The 15,542-nt window shown below is 41.7% G+C and overlaps 1 protein-coding gene across 7 annotated transcripts; it reads left to right on the top strand.

Annotated features, from left to right (window-relative positions):
• Positions 1-1,409: 1,409 nt before the first annotated feature.
• LOC310928549 (UDP-N-acetylglucosamine--peptide N-acetylglucosaminyltransferase 110 kDa subunit) lies at positions 1,410-14,051 on the top strand. Of its 7 annotated transcripts, none has more exons than XM_083891123.1 (22): positions 1,410-1,764; positions 3,627-3,807; positions 4,464-4,707; positions 4,798-4,866; positions 8,095-8,211; positions 8,306-8,385; positions 8,695-8,890; positions 9,008-9,148; positions 9,268-9,368; positions 9,547-9,700; positions 9,853-9,954; positions 10,051-10,248; positions 10,458-10,616; positions 10,734-10,823; positions 10,915-11,040; positions 11,174-11,344; positions 11,429-11,545; positions 11,632-11,802; positions 12,150-12,302; positions 12,397-12,664; positions 12,753-12,876; positions 12,965-14,051. In XM_083891123.1, the coding sequence occupies exons 1-22, from the start codon at positions 1,728-1,730 to the stop codon at positions 13,143-13,145; spliced, it is 3,180 nt and encodes a 1,059-aa protein (XP_083747249.1). In that variant the 5' UTR covers positions 1,410-1,727; the 3' UTR covers positions 13,146-14,051. The 7 variants fall into 7 exon arrangements, with proteins under 7 accessions (XP_083747249.1, XP_083747250.1, XP_083747251.1 ...); XM_083891124.1 differs by having other exon boundaries at positions 12,397-12,649; XM_083891125.1 differs by having other exon boundaries at positions 10,051-10,230.
• Positions 14,052-15,542: the final 1,491 nt, after the last annotated feature.

Below are 15,542 nucleotides of genomic sequence, written 5' to 3' on the forward strand. Positions count from 1 at the left end.
TGTGACTGTAGCTTGCACAAAGATAAAGCTTGTCAGATGCAATTGCCATCGACACACTGCGCCCATGACATCATTCTGTGCCTGCAAGTGACTGCTAAGCAGTGTTAAGTGTGAGAGCAAAGGAGAGGAACGTGTGGAAGAGCACACAAACCCTGTGCCCTATGCATACACAGAGCACACAGAGCAAAGCCAACATGGGCAATGATGTCAACTGTTTTCCCATAGAGGGACTATGGGAAAAACTGGGATGCGGGGAGCAGTAGCCCCCTTTTCAACATCCTCAGAGAAGAATGACAGATTATTTACTTCACAGGCCAACACATTAAACACACGAGGGGTAGAGGAATACAATTAAAATACAATTACTGTGTTTCCCATTATTAGGATTCAAAAGAAGAATGGCAATAAGTATAACATTGTGATATTGGCAAAAATAGACAGAAGAGGGTTTAATTTAATAGTATAATACTAACACCAAAATATCAAACATCACACACTGCAGGTGCCAATGGTCAACTTGATTTAATGTATAGAGCTTTATACTGTCAGCTGGTCCTGCAGAAATAAGTACATACAAAGGGATCAATGTTCAAAGTTTCATAGCCACTCTTCAGGACTCCTGCATTTTTACTTTGAAATAGGTTGCCCCCTGTTGGTGAATTTTGAAAACTATCACAAGCACCCTTAATATATTTTTTTTTGACAGGAGAATATTAAATAAATATCAGACAATGCATAATTATAATTGATCATTTAACCCAAAAAATACCAACAATAGAGTAACACAATAATTATGGAGAGGTATATTTTTCTGCATAATTGAAAATAGTGTTTGCCATTGGACACTACACCAGCACCATCACTTAAAATAAGGAAAGCAATTACACAGGGTAGCGATGCATTTACATGTGTTCAATGTTTGTCATTGAGAAAGAATAAAGGAAGAAAGTACAGCACATAACGCATCCATTTCCTAACTATAGTGCAGTTTATGCTTGATTACCAACAAAAGTCTGTGTTCTAATAGTTGCACTATCAGTTTCTTTGTTGCTCGTTATTATTTTAATCTTGCAGACTGCAGACTCTTACAAGATGGATACATGTAGATGTTGATCTGATTGATAATTTAAGAGCTGATTCTTCTTTCCTTTTTTGCTGGAACATGCTGTGTGCCTGTTCACCAACGTGTCCTTCCGCGCAATGTCATTCGTAAATAATGATTCGCATTTCTGTTAGAAGTAATACATAAAATATAGCCATTATCTACAACAGCATTGATACATATTACAATGTTATATACTATGAAATGTTGTTTTAATAAGCAATTATGTGCACAAGCTGCAATGGCGATGTGCGGATCTACTTTCTCTCAGTACCTAGTTCCACCCACTTCGCCATTTCATGGTCTGTGGTTGCTTCATTGCGGGGAGTAAACCAACTATTATCCCGTAAAGTCGGGTGTACTTTAATCCGTAAAATATTGTAATTTTGATCAGGTTAAATGATTGATTATAACCAAGCTGTATACTAACCACCGCAACGATAAGAGCGCGTCCTCGAACGAAGATCAGGAAATCAAATATAGAGGTAGCTGGTGAGCTATATAGCCGGCCCTGGCAACGTGTGTGCTGCTAGTAGGCGACAAAGACGACACATTTTTCTCTAAAAACTGTCAACTTCAAGATATCGCATTGACGACCACCGTGCAGGACACCAAGACCGAGGAGATGGCGAGCTCAGTGGGAAACGTGGCTGACAGCACAGGTTGGTTGCTTTCACTTTGCTAATGTTAGCCAAATGGGTGCTAAATGCTAACAAGAAGACGACGACACAGTCCGCCGCGGTCCAGTGTCTGATCCAAGATGGTGACTAACAAACAAACGAAGCTCTGTTAATGAAGCAACTAGTGAAATAATAATTTAATTCATATGAATAGTCTCGGGCCTATATGATCGTGTAATATGTAGCATATCGCGCTGGCGCTAACAAATCGCGCTCTCTCAAAACCGCCCACGGTTGCTCAAACCTATATATTATGATGTAAATAATCGCAATATTCATTGGCGTGTACTGCTTTCTTATTGCTTATGTTAAAACGGCGTGCGGGTGGCTATAGTGTAATCCGAGCGACATCAAGACATACGCTGTTGTATTTTGATTTGCACCAGAAAATGGCGTCCTCCATTTAATGAAACGCCACCAACGCGTTTGAGTCTGATAGTGTCAGTTATCGAACTACGCCAGGTCATGGCGAGTCACAAACAAGCCGTTTTATCATTGAACATCCAATCTGAATCTGAATTACACGTATCCGTAATTGATTTATTATTATTATTATTATTATTATTATACACGTATTCGTTATGACTGAGGTGAATTTACCTCCAGTTTCACCGTCGCTATGATTAGTCGGAATGAAATTGTATATATTTCAAACTGGGATAATGGTTAGTCATAAATTAGATATCTAATCTTGGTATGCAGGTGACTATGGTTAATGGCTGCTGTTTTTCCTGTCACACTGCTGTCGATTTTCTCGAAAGATGCTCAGTGGGACTGATGTAGTTAATGGTGGCCATTCACTCCACCTAGCTTTGTGTAATAAAACCTGTCCATCCTTTGTACATACAAGCTCAACAATGTAAGTCATTGGTGGACAAACCTGTTCTACTGCGAAGATGTCTGCTCTGACAAAATAGCGTGGGTTACAAAGATGTCTGTTAATCCCTACTTATCAGAAAGTCTATTCCACCTGGTTTTACATCATACATGATGTCCCTGTGGCCTGGTACTGTTTATGCCACAAGCTGGGATTAATCTTCTCACAGTATTTTGATTAGGTATAATTGAATCATCCAGTGAGGTACATCATCTAAACCAGGGTTTCTCACTCCTTGTCCTGGAGAGCCACTGTCCTGCATGTTTTAGGTGTTTCCCTGCTCCACCACACCTCATTCATATAAAGGTCGTTATGAGGCTTCAGCAGAGCTTACTGATGAGCTGACCATTTGAATTAGGTGTGTTGGACACCTTACACATGCAGGACAGTGGCTCCCCAGGAGTGAGAATTCCTGATCTAAACATTAAATCTGGAGCCTAATGTTGTATATCAATATTCTGCAAAGTCTGAATATGTTGTTCACATTCATGTCAGAGCTTCTGAAATTCCATTGCTTGGATATTCTCCCACTGTCTTTCATCACACATTTTTTTTTTGCAGCACATGTTGCTGCTTTTTGTGCAAACCCTTGTTTACTTCAATGGGAAAAAGCATCTCAATTAATACAATTTACTGATTGACATGCATACATGGCAAAACCTTCAATCAGTCCGATCTCGAATAAAATTGCCACAGCTACATTGCATCCATATTATTGGCAGTTTGGTAATCCAATACAGCCTGTCATTAACTTTTTTCCCCTCACCATGACCACAATGAATTAAAACTTAACCTTGAATGGACATTGTGATCTCTGCACTCTGGCCATATCCTTTTATTTTACATTTAAATTGAACTTAATTATTTATTACTGATTCCTTATTTTGTGTTTTTCATTTGTCTGCTTTAATTTCTTCCATCACCTCTAACATGTTGTTTCCCCCCTTGGGCTGTGTTGGTGCTCCAGAACCGACAAAACGTATGCTTTCCTTCCAAGGGTTGGCTGAGCTGGCGCACCGGGAGTATCAATCAGGGGACTTTGAGGCAGCTGAGCGCCACTGCATGCAGTTGTGGAGACAGGAGCCTGATAACACAGGTGTCCTGCTGCTCCTGTCCTCAATCCACTTCCAGTGCCGAAGACTCGACAGGTGAGGTGTGGGGGGGCTGACTCGATGCTCACTGGGCATGTGGTGTGGAAATGGCAAAGAATAATGGATACTCGGCACACAGCTGTGTCTTGGGAAATCAAATACAACAGCTCTGCTGGAAATCCTGTTGCTTGGTTTAGTATGGTCTAATGCTGTTGCCTCAATTCTAACTCTCTTCAGTTGGTGGGCGTACTTTTGCTTTGCCGGTTCCGTTGTGAATGTTTTGGGTGTTGTGTGAATTTCAGGATTCCATTTTGTTTGTTTTTTGATCACGTTAATGCAGTATTCTCCTGAGTCCAATAACTATGCAGGAATTAGGTTATTAATAGTTAATACGTTTGCAATTTTGTTTGTGATTCAATTGTTCATTCTGTAAGAATTCTGGGATAAATGATTTCCATTCAGAGCATGTGTATTGCTTTTAAAAGCCATTTATGATGCATAATATAGAACTTTCAGGTTGAGTGTACTGATGAATTGCATAATACTGTTGTACTATGCATAATTGTTTAAAACGCTCGTCCCTTACATCTTACAGCAGGTTTCACTTATTCATCACATATCTTGCTGCTGCCTCGGCGTGGTGCATTAAGTCAACACTGCCAGCTGCTTTTTTCTCAGTGTTGTAACCATTGTTTCCTCTTCTGGCTTTGCAGGTCAGCTCACTTCAGCACCTTGGCCATTAAGCAGAACCCAATGTTGGCTGAGGCCTACTCCAACCTAGGGAATGTGTACAAGGAGCGTGGCCAACTGCAAGAGGCCATAGAGCATTACCGCCATGCTCTAAGACTAAAGCCAGACTTCATTGATGGATACATCAACTTGGCAGCAGCTCTGGTGGCTGCAGGAGACATGGAGGGAGCAGTGCAAGCTTACGTGTCTGCATTACAGTATAACCCTGTAATTGGAGTTCTACTTAATTGACAAAATATGGTGAAAAATACATTACTGTATGGTTTATTGTACTAATAAACCATTTTTCCCCCTCAGGATCTTTATTGTGTGCGTAGTGACCTGGGAAACTTGCTCAAAGCCCTTGGGCGTTTGGAAGAGGCTAAGGTATGTTACAGCGGGTTGTCATTTGAATTGATGTGTTGTTTGGTTTTTTTTGTTATAGATTTTTCTTTCCTTGGCCATACATTTTTGTTTGTAGTTTCCCCGTTGAGGCTATAGATGTCCCTTTTCTTTGGCTTTTTTTAATCTACATGGAGTACTCTAACATGGAGCCTCTAACCCCAAATTGCCCAAAACCTTTGGAAATATTGGACTGCTATGAGTTGCCTCAACACACGAGGCACCTCAGATTTTTTTCACATTCAAAGAAAACGCATTTTTAATTATTTTTGGACAGTATTTTGACTTTTCAGTACAGATAATTCACTTTGCAAATGTCCCTATTCTCTCCCAAAGTTCAGTGCTTCATTCTGACCTTTTCCGGAAGGTCAGCCCCTACCCTTTCAGGAAGAAAGGCTGGCATTTTTCAAAATTGATACAGTGAATCTTAATGGTAAATTCCAAACCTCAGTCCATGCATTTTCATATCGTTGGCTTAGGAGGGAAAATGCTGGCTCGGTCTTTGAAGAATACGTGAACTGATGAGAAACTAGTTTAACCATGCAGCACAAAAGATAAAATGGTTTCTAACCTAATGGCTGTACTCCGAAAACTTCCCAAGTTCCCAATGGCAAGTGCCTGCTCTCAGCTGGCAGGGTGAATTGTCTTTTTAATCTCCCCCCAAGTGTTTGACTTGTATCTCTTACTTTTAAAACTTGACTATCTTACATGGGTTCCCGGGGTTGGGTCAAATCTGGAGAAGTGGAGTTGCCTCACTGGTTACAGGCCATCTTATTTTGTGCTAGAGGGGGGTAAAGGAGTGGGGAGGAGCATCATGGGGCAACAAGCTCTCCTGCTCTGTCGCTCCCCCCCCCGCGCGCCTGCTAAGGTTTGGTGGAGTACGCGCTTAGAGCTGTCTTCCTGACCCTTTTGCTATGCATAATTGGTGCTTATGCACTCATCATTTAGTTTTTCTCTAGGAACTGTGGCTGATGATGTCACACTACCAAGGTGGTTATCAGTTCTGATAGCCACTATTATTGAGTAGCCTGTTAAACTGGGTTTAATCAAGTAAATGTTCTTGTGCCTTGGAAATGGGCTGATTGGTGTCAAGCAGACAGCTCCGTATTTGTATTCCACCTCCTGCGTCAGATGCTGGGTTAGAAAGACAGTATGCGCAGCAGCAGCAGCGATGACTTCTTTATTTCAGAGCTGTGGAGGATTCTAGATACAAGTAATTAAACCACAGACTTTTCTCTCCACCCCATTGGCCAGGATTCAAGAAAGCAGGCCAGGATAACGAAATCAAAGTCTCAAATATTTAATGAAAATGCCAAAAGAACAAATGCAAAGCAATGATTAATACTTTTTCCCCTTTTCCTTCATATATGTAATATTATTCCCAGAGAATTGGGATCAGTTCATTTGGCCAAGATCCAGCCAGTAACTGCCCTCCTGTAGTTTGACATAAACCTAATTGACAGACAGAAATCCTGGCTAAATAATTGTTACAATGAACACAACAAAGCCTTTCTTCCCTCCCTGTTACCCTTGAAACATTCCTTTTTGTTTTCTTTGAAATGAAACATTCATTGCATGAATGAAAACTAAGAATAGTCTGTTTTGTTAGTGATATGGAAGAACCTATTTTGTTTCCATTTTTAAAAATAATGAATTGTTTGAAAACTTTACTAACGATCTTGTTTTCTGATTTTGTCTCTTTTGGTTTTTCCACAACTGATATTGTTATTTAGAAGGTTTCAGGTGGGTGACACTATTCCTGCGTAGGTGCCTGGCGGAAAGGAACACTAGGGCAGCCTCAGTCCTCTCCTCTTCTTCCAGCCAGCCGCGGCCACCACTCTGACAAAGTCCAAAAATATGGTAACGGGTTTGTAACTGCCAACAAAAGAAAAACCACCTCACTTTATGCTTAAGCTCCTCTGTCTTGTGGCTTCCTTTTGAAGAGCAAATGAAAAAAGTAACAAATCAAATTACTGTTAGCATCTCTTAAAATATTCTATACTAATTTCCCAACTCTGTATTGAGTAAAAAGAAACTTGGATTTGGAAGCAATTATCGTGAAAAACAAGTAAGAACCCTCTAACTCTTACATGTTGGTTATTTTTCCTATTTTGTTTTGTTTTTCCTTCTTTATTTGGAGTTGCAGCGCTCTGATGAAGCAGATAGTGCGCTGTGAGTCTGCAGTAGCGCAGGGGCTGCGCAGCGATACCTTCCAAAGCGACCAAAAAGGTGGAAAGCGCAGGCATGCGACCCCCGTCCCCTCACCTCCTTTGGCCAGTTGGTTGCGGACCTCGCTCCATTTACTACCAGCCTTGCTCCCAAATGCCCCAAAAATCTCATACATACATACAATTGGCTACCAAACAGTGTGCATTAACTAATTTTCCTTATTCAACAAGTGACTGTACATGCCCCATGTTTTAAGCCCAAAATGTGGCCACTGGTTGATTTAATACCTACAATCTCCCCTCATTCTGAGATGTTTTAATGGGTGCTGAGCGTGAACCAGTCTGGTGTTGCAGATGTTCTGCCAGGGGTTGTTGGTCTGCAGCTTTCTCATCTGGCCATTCAGCGAGCGCAGCAGCGAAACGCAATGACCTATGCCAGGCGCAAGGTCGCGCAAGCGGCATAATATGGTGAACTGTGGTACTGGTGGCAATAGACACCGTACACACCGTGCGTTTGTTGCGCATGCATTACAGGGACCATCACCTGCACGAATTGTCTAGCATCCCAGGTTGTGAGTTACATGCCCAATTAAAATGGAACCCATTTGATACCTGATACAAGGTATTGAATTTAATTTTTGCGTTTTAACTGAGTAATTTGAATTATGAATACAGATATTATTGGAGGGCATATTTTAAATCCTGTATCTGGGAACCACTACATTTTTTGAGTGTTGTCATAACTGCGGGATGTGGGACTTACGTGTGGGTGTTGGTTGGATTTGCGCAGCGTAGGGAAAAAGCAATGCAGCTTAGCGCGGCAGAATTATGCGCAAGCAAGCCCATGCTGCAGACTCACTTTTTGCCATAATTGAGAATGGTCACTAATTTTGCTTTCTCTGCCCTTTTTGTTTTTTCTTACTTTTACTCTCAATCTTCTATTTGTTTTTATTTTACACTCCCTTGTCCTCCCTTCTACAAACCTATACGTCCCCCATTCTTTCTCTATCCTTTCCTGTCGTTTTTCATTGTAAACCCACTGAAGGCTTGTTACCTGAAAGCCATTGAGACTCAGCCCAACTTTGCGGTGGCTTGGAGCAACCTGGGCTGTGTGTTCAACGCCCAGGGAGAAATATGGCTGGCTATACATCATTTTGAAAAGGTCAGTCACATCTTTTTGTAATGTTCTATCATAATGCTGAATGTCATGATACATTTTCATGTTGCATATTTTTAACCTATGTATCCATTTTTAGGCAGTTACCCTGGACCCAAATTTTCTTGATGCTTACATCAATTTAGGAAATGTTTTGAAGGAAGCCAGAATCTTTGACAGGTGAGTCTGTCATGGCAGAAAGTGATGTCTTTCATGCATGCATGTCTAGTCTTATGTCTTTATGGAGCACCACCCTGGCACACCTTGTGTGGAATTTAGAGTCGAGTCAGAAGCAGTGTTGTTTCAGTTTCCTTATGTGTTCATCTTCCATCGTTGTTTTCACTGTTAAAGCAGGACACAAATGTTACAGTTATGATTACAGAACCACCTCTAAAACTGTGCATAACGCACTTCAGCTTTTAATGAGGGTTTTAAGGTTTTTTTGTAACTCGCTTGTTCTTGATCTTGCATCTTTTGAAATCTGTCCAGAGCTGTGGCTGGATACCTGAGAGCCTTGAGTCTAAGCCCCAACCATGCTGTGGTCCATGGAAACTTGGCATGCGTCTACTATGAACAGGGTCTAATTGATCTGGCCATTGACACCTACCGTCGTGCCATTGAATTGCAGCCCCACTTCCCAGATGCCTACTGCAATTTGGCAAATGCCTTGAAGGAGAAAGGCAATGTAAGGCCACACTTCCTGTCATATGTCTGGACGATGTTGTGCAGCTAAATTTTGACCATTTTATAGCTGTCTGTAACAACATGCATTTACTTAATATCATTTCATTATCTCTCTCAGGTTTCTGAAGCAGAAGAGTGCTACAACACAGCCTTGCGTTTGTGTCCTACTCACGCTGACTCCCTTAATAACTTGGCCAATATCAAGCGTGAACAGGGCAACATTGAGGATGCAGTCCAACTCTACAGAAAAGCCTTAGAGGTAAGAGAAAATTATATTTTCTTTTCTCAGGTATGGTTAAGAAATATTGCTGTATAAGGTATTGTTTAGGTTTGTATTCCTTTACCAATCGTCTTCACCTTTTATTGTTTTTCCATCAGGTGTTCCCAGAGTTTGCAGCAGCTCACTCGAACCTGGCCAGTGTCTTGCAGCAGCAGGGCAAACTCCAGGAGGCTCTCATGCACTACAAAGAGGCAATTAGGTTTGTAGCCGGCTCACTTAGTTTATGTCTGCATGATGTCCTCATCACGTTTAGCTAAATGCTGACAAGTCATCGTCACAAATCTCCATATAATGAATGTGGTCTAATGTGAACACTCATATCAGTAAGTTATTTAGCAAATGCTCTTGTGTTAACAATTTTTCCTGTTTTGTTGTAGAATCAGCCCCACTTTTGCTGATGCCTATTCCAACATGGGAAACACACTGAAAGAAATGCAAGATGTACAAGGAGCACTGCAGTGCTACACCCGTGCTATCCAGATCAACCCGGCCTTTGCTGACGCTCACAGCAATTTGGCTTCTATTCACAAGGTATGGATAGCTGTTGTCAGTAACTTTGACAGTATGACTCAGGTTTTTACTTGTGTGAAATTGCTTGATGCTCTCCATGCTACACACAAACAACATGAGGTTTCCAATTAATGTACCCACAGTAAATTGTCTTGTTTGTATTAAATATAAAGGATTCCGGAAACATCCCAGAGGCCATTGCATCTTACCGGACAGCCTTGAAACTCAAGCCAGACTTCCCAGATGCTTACTGCAACTTGGCACACTGCCTGCAGGTACGTGGATGCTCACAATTGTCAACTTTTACAGAACTACAAGTAGTGACGTTAGATGCCCATTCTCTAACTTGCGGTGCGTTTTTTCTCTTCCAGATCGTGTGTGACTGGACAGATTATGACGAGCGGATGAAGAAGCTTGTGAGCATTGTGGCCGATCAGCTGGAGAAGAACCGCTTGCCCTCAGTGCACCCACATCACAGCATGCTGTACCCACTCTCTCACGGCTTCCGCAAGGCCATTGCGGAGCGACATGGAAACCTTTGCCTGGACAAGGTACACAAAATGATGAAAGCAAGTAAAGTTTAATTCTTTTTCTTGGGACGTGGCTGGTGATGGCAGTGGCTGTCTGCTGGGACATAGGATGGTAAGGGTTGAGTAAGATGTGAATTTTAAAGATGGTGGTGACTGGGTTGCTTGCAGGGCTTTCATTTTTTTCAGTTGATGTTTGACATAACTATAGATGAACCAACACCAGTCTAACACTATTGTTGATGCCACAGATCAATGCACTGCACAAACCTCCATATGAGCATCCCAAGGATCTGAAGGCCAGTGGTGGACGTCTGCGTGTTGGCTATGTCAGTTCTGACTTTGGAAACCACCCGACTTCCCATCTGATGCAGTCCATTCCTGGGATGCACAATCCTGAGAAATTTGAGGTAGGAGATCTTTATTCTAACTTATCTGTCGAAATTAAAATAACCGTGTGGTACAATATAGCGTCCTTTATAAGCACATTCATAAAGAATGCTAAAGACATGTCTTTTTCCCCATAGGTGTTCTGCTACGCACTCAGCCCTGATGATAGTACCAACTTCCGTGTCAAAGTGATAGCAGAGGCTCATCATTTCACTGACCTCTCACAGGTAACTCATCACCTTGAGTTGGCTTATATGAAATGTACTGGGTGTATATCAACCCTAAGAATCGTTACTAATAATGATTCCTCTCCTCCAGATCCCTTGCAATGGCAAGGCAGCTGATCGTATTCATCAGGATGGAGTCCACATTCTGGTCAACATGAATGGATACACCAAAGGTGCCCGAAATGAGCTGTTTGCCCTGCGCGCTGCCCCTATTCAGGTTAGCCCTTTAAATTACTTTTTACTGACACAAAGTTCTATCATCTCTGCTCATCTTAAATGGGAGAATAGAGTAAATGCTTTGCGTCAAGGTATGCACACGTAATCGTTGGTCTGTCCTTTACACGGAACAGACGATGTGGCTCGGTTACCCAGGAACCAGTGGAGCTCCCTTCATGGACTACCTCATCTCTGATAAGGAGACATCACCTATCGAGGTCGCTGAGCAATACTCGGAAAAACTTGCCTACATGCCCAATACTTTCTTCATTGGAGACCACGCCAACATGTTCCCTCACCTCAAGGTCTGTGCTTTCTCGCAGTGTTGCCATTTCCGTAATCGCTATAGGTGTAATTATGGTGGTAACATATTTTTTTTGGATTCACAGAAAAAGGCAGTGATAGATTTCAAGTCTAATGGACACATCTTTGACAATCGCATTGTTCTCAATGGTATTGACGTGAAGGCCTTCTTGGACAGTCTGCCAGATGTCAAAGTAATAAAGGTGAGTTCTGAGAACTAAGTAATTGTTAAGCACCAAAAGACGAACCAGTGGGCTAAGTGTTGCCATGTCACTGCTTTTCTGACCAGATGAAGTGTGACAACAACCAGGAAAGTGCCGGGGACACAAACGGAGCTCTGTCCATGCCCGTGATTCCCATGAACACAGCAGCTGAAGCCATCATCAACATGATCAATCAAGGTCAAATCCAGGTCACAATCAATGGCTTCACTGTCAGCAATGGCCTGGCCACCACACAGGTATGTCTCACTTGCACACACTTGTCGTAATGCTAGGGTCAAAGTGTCTACAAATGCTGAAGCAAATTGCACTGCAGCGAGTTAATTTAGCCTGCCGCTTTTCCAGATCTTTTCAGCCGATGAAGTTGTAGTCTATCGGAATAAGTCCAAACAGGTATGAAAGCAAGGTGTTAAGTGCAGAAGTGTTGGTGAGGGGAAATGGTGGCACTATTGATTGGGTTTAAAATGATTCCCCTATGCTCTTGGCTTGGCAGCATATTCACATTAATGGGTTTTTAACAATCAAGACCAGTCACATAAAAATAATTCTGACCATTCCTTCTTGCATGCTTTGTCCTTCATTTTAGATCAACAACAAAGCAGCCACTGGTGAGGAGGTGCCACGCACCGTCGTCGTGACAACCCGCTCCCAGTATGGTCTTCCAGAGGACTCGATTGTCTACTGCAACTTCAACCAGCTCTACAAGATTGATCCCCCTACTCTTCAAATGTGGGCCAATGTAAGTTCGATTGCTCCGAGTCGTATTATGTCAACTCTGTACTTGAAAATGCTTTGTTTCTTAAGTTGTGTCTCGATTTTCCTTTTTGTTCCAGATCCTGAAGCGTGTGCCCAACAGCGTGCTGTGGCTTCTTCGCTTCCCTGCAGTGGGAGAGCCCAATATCGTGCAGTACGCTCAGAACATGGGTCTGCTGAGCTCCCGCATCATCTTCTCTCCCGTGGCGCCCAAAGAGGAGCACGTGAGACGGGGCCAGCTGGCTGATGTGTGCCTAGACACTCCCCTCTGCAACGGTCACACCACAGGCATGGATGTTCTCTGGGCTGGGACACCTATGGTCACCATGCCAGGTGAGAATAATAAATGTGTGTAAAAGATCCTTAAATCCAAATAACATTCTAACATTTTATTAATTCAGACTTAAGATTTTAACTGTAAGACCTCTTTGTAAAGGTGAGACCCTTGCCTCTCGTGTGGCTGCCTCACAACTCAACTGCCTTGGCTGCCCTGAGCTAATAGCCCACAGTCGCCAAGAATATGAAGACATCGCAGTCAAACTCGGCTCCGACATGGAATAGTAAGTAGTCGTTAATCCAAAGTTGTAAAAAAAAGAAAATGTATCTCTTCAACTGTTAAATCTGACACGTGTCCATGTTTCCTTTTAGCCTGAAGATGATTAGAGCGCGTGTTTGGAAGCAGCGCATCTGCAGCCCTCTTTTCAACACCAAGCAGTACACAACAGACCTTGAGAGGCTCTACCTGCAGATGTGGGAGCACCACAGCAATGGCAACAAGCCAGAGCACATGGTCAAATTCCAAACAGTAGAGACCAGTGAGAATTCTTGAAGTAGAAGCATGTCAATTTTCTTTTAGCTCATATCCCAGCCCTTGCCAGTCGTCGTCGTCCCCCCCCCCACTCTAGCTTGAATGATCAGTTTGTAGCCCCCACCTCCTGAGTGATTGTCAACATCTTCCTGTACTACTAATGGGACTCTTTTTTTGTGAAGGAGCCCACGTGTGTATACTTTTGACCCCATTGCCGTCATCACACATCTGCATTTCCTGAGCCAGAAGGAGCCTGAGACTTTCAGGCTCCTCACCTGAGACTCTTGTCCTAAAGCGCAGTATATTTGGTGAGCATGAAAGGATTGTATATGCCCTGTTTACCCTTTAGTACTTTGATCAGTGGATTTTGTTTTTCCTGTCACTGTGCAAACAGGACTAATTGCAGCATGTGGAGACAAATGCCCAACCATCATTACTTGTCAAACAATTCTAAATGGATAGAGTGTTGTGAGTTTTTAAATGGACAATGCTACATAATGAAAATTGTTAGTCCAACTTTTTCGTCTCACCTGCTTAAAAATGCAACTGTTAAAGATGGATCGCAACTGCTCTTTACTTTGTCTTTAAGCTGTTATTAAATGACTGCAATTAGTTTATGTGCAAGAATATGGTCTGGGTAAAGTCCTCTTACCTAATGCCAACTTTAATTTTGTCGTCAGTTGAGGGATCTGTTCACTAGCTGTCGTTCCTGTATGATGTCACACTGCTTGTAAAAAATTATTGGACAAAGCTGGGCAGTGGAATTTCAGGTTGTTGGAATGGGCCTGAATTCCACTTTACTTGTCAGAGCTGTGCACACAGATTTTTTTTTATTATTATTTCACAAGGAACAGCTTGGGTAAGTATTTTCTAAGCAGTTTGTTTTTGTATTGTCTGTTGACTGTATGCTGTTGATGATGCCGCTCGGCTCTGAATATAATAAAAACAAAGAGTTGGCAAAACAAATTGTAGTTCACTGGAGATCTTACAAACACTCACATTTATTAATAACACTACACTACAATATCAATATGAGAATAGTGTGGCGATAACTAAATTATATCGTAATCCTCAAGTATTAGATTGATGGGGGCTGCAACTGTTGTTTTTATAATCAATTAACTGAACGATATGTTTTCTTGACGATCATTTTTAATGATTTATTTGTTTCTGGAGTAAAAAAAAAAAATGGAATCAGAAAATATTTTAATCTATGATGCTGACAGATCTGAGAGTTTATTTAAATTTAAACACACGCACAACAAACTTCATACTTGACATTATAATCTGGTAATTACCAGTTTTGATTCCCAAACACCTTTAATGTGAAGATATTACACCAATTATAGTCTACAGCAATTCTCATAACCAAGCTATTACTTGAATATCACTTTGGAAATGATATGGCACACAGTTACCATTGTTATTAATGAGCTGGAAATTGCATCACGGTATTACGATTATATAATTAATTTGATAAGTCAATTAAGGCTTCAATTATCCTATTATCGGTCAGTCTTATTTTGTACATTAGTCATGAAAATTACCATGTTAGTTTTTGTTCTTTTTTTTGAATGAAGCAGTCAGAATTGTACGTCCATGCCGAACACTGCTCGTCGCTGTCATGTGGCAACTATGCACTCTGACTTTTGTGCATTTTCTGAGCTGGTAGCCTCACGACATACACGTGATTACCAGCCACTTCTGTGTCTTCACAGGGACTAAGTTCCACAGAGCTGTGGGCAGGTCTTCCGTGGTACAGGTTTATAATGGTTTGATTGAAGGGATAGTAATTGTTAATCTTTTTGATTTTCTCTCTCTTGAATTTGGCCGTTTTGGGACATTTTGCATCTAATGCCTCTGGCGCCTCCTCTTCCCCTGTTGCATCGTCTGGTCTCTTCTTTGAACAACCTTTTTGTTCACGGATATCTGAAAACGTGTAAAAAATTGAAACCACCGTGCAAAGCAAAGAGGGATTTGGGAGTTACCAAACATACTGCATATGTGGTGTGAAGTGCTCACCTGCTTTCATATTAGAACCCTCTTTCGACACATTAACAGCATCCTCTTGTCTCTTCTGTTCTGGATAGACACAATCCTGAAAAAAATACAAAGGCTGTATCAATATAAAAGCATAAATTGGATTACAAATTGGATTACATGTCTCGACTATATTTGAAAAATATTATTCATATTTCAGTTACGCACCAAATTGGCAGAGTTTCTCATCTTTATTTCAGTACCAGTGAGGTGGAACTGCAGAAGCCTTGCAGCCTCTGCGGGGAGATGGGCTAACCCTTCAGTTTGAACCATCTTGTTTTGTCTCTCTGAAAATCAAGCGTTTGTGTAAGACGACACCCACACGAAGTAACAGCACCATGTTATTCTGGGTATTCCTGAATGGGTGTTTACCTCTTT

This window comes from Microchirus variegatus, assembly GCF_963457635.1.
Source record: "Microchirus variegatus genome assembly, chromosome: 6".
In the NCBI taxonomy this organism is placed as follows: domain Eukaryota; kingdom Metazoa; phylum Chordata; class Actinopteri; order Pleuronectiformes; family Soleidae; genus Microchirus; species Microchirus variegatus.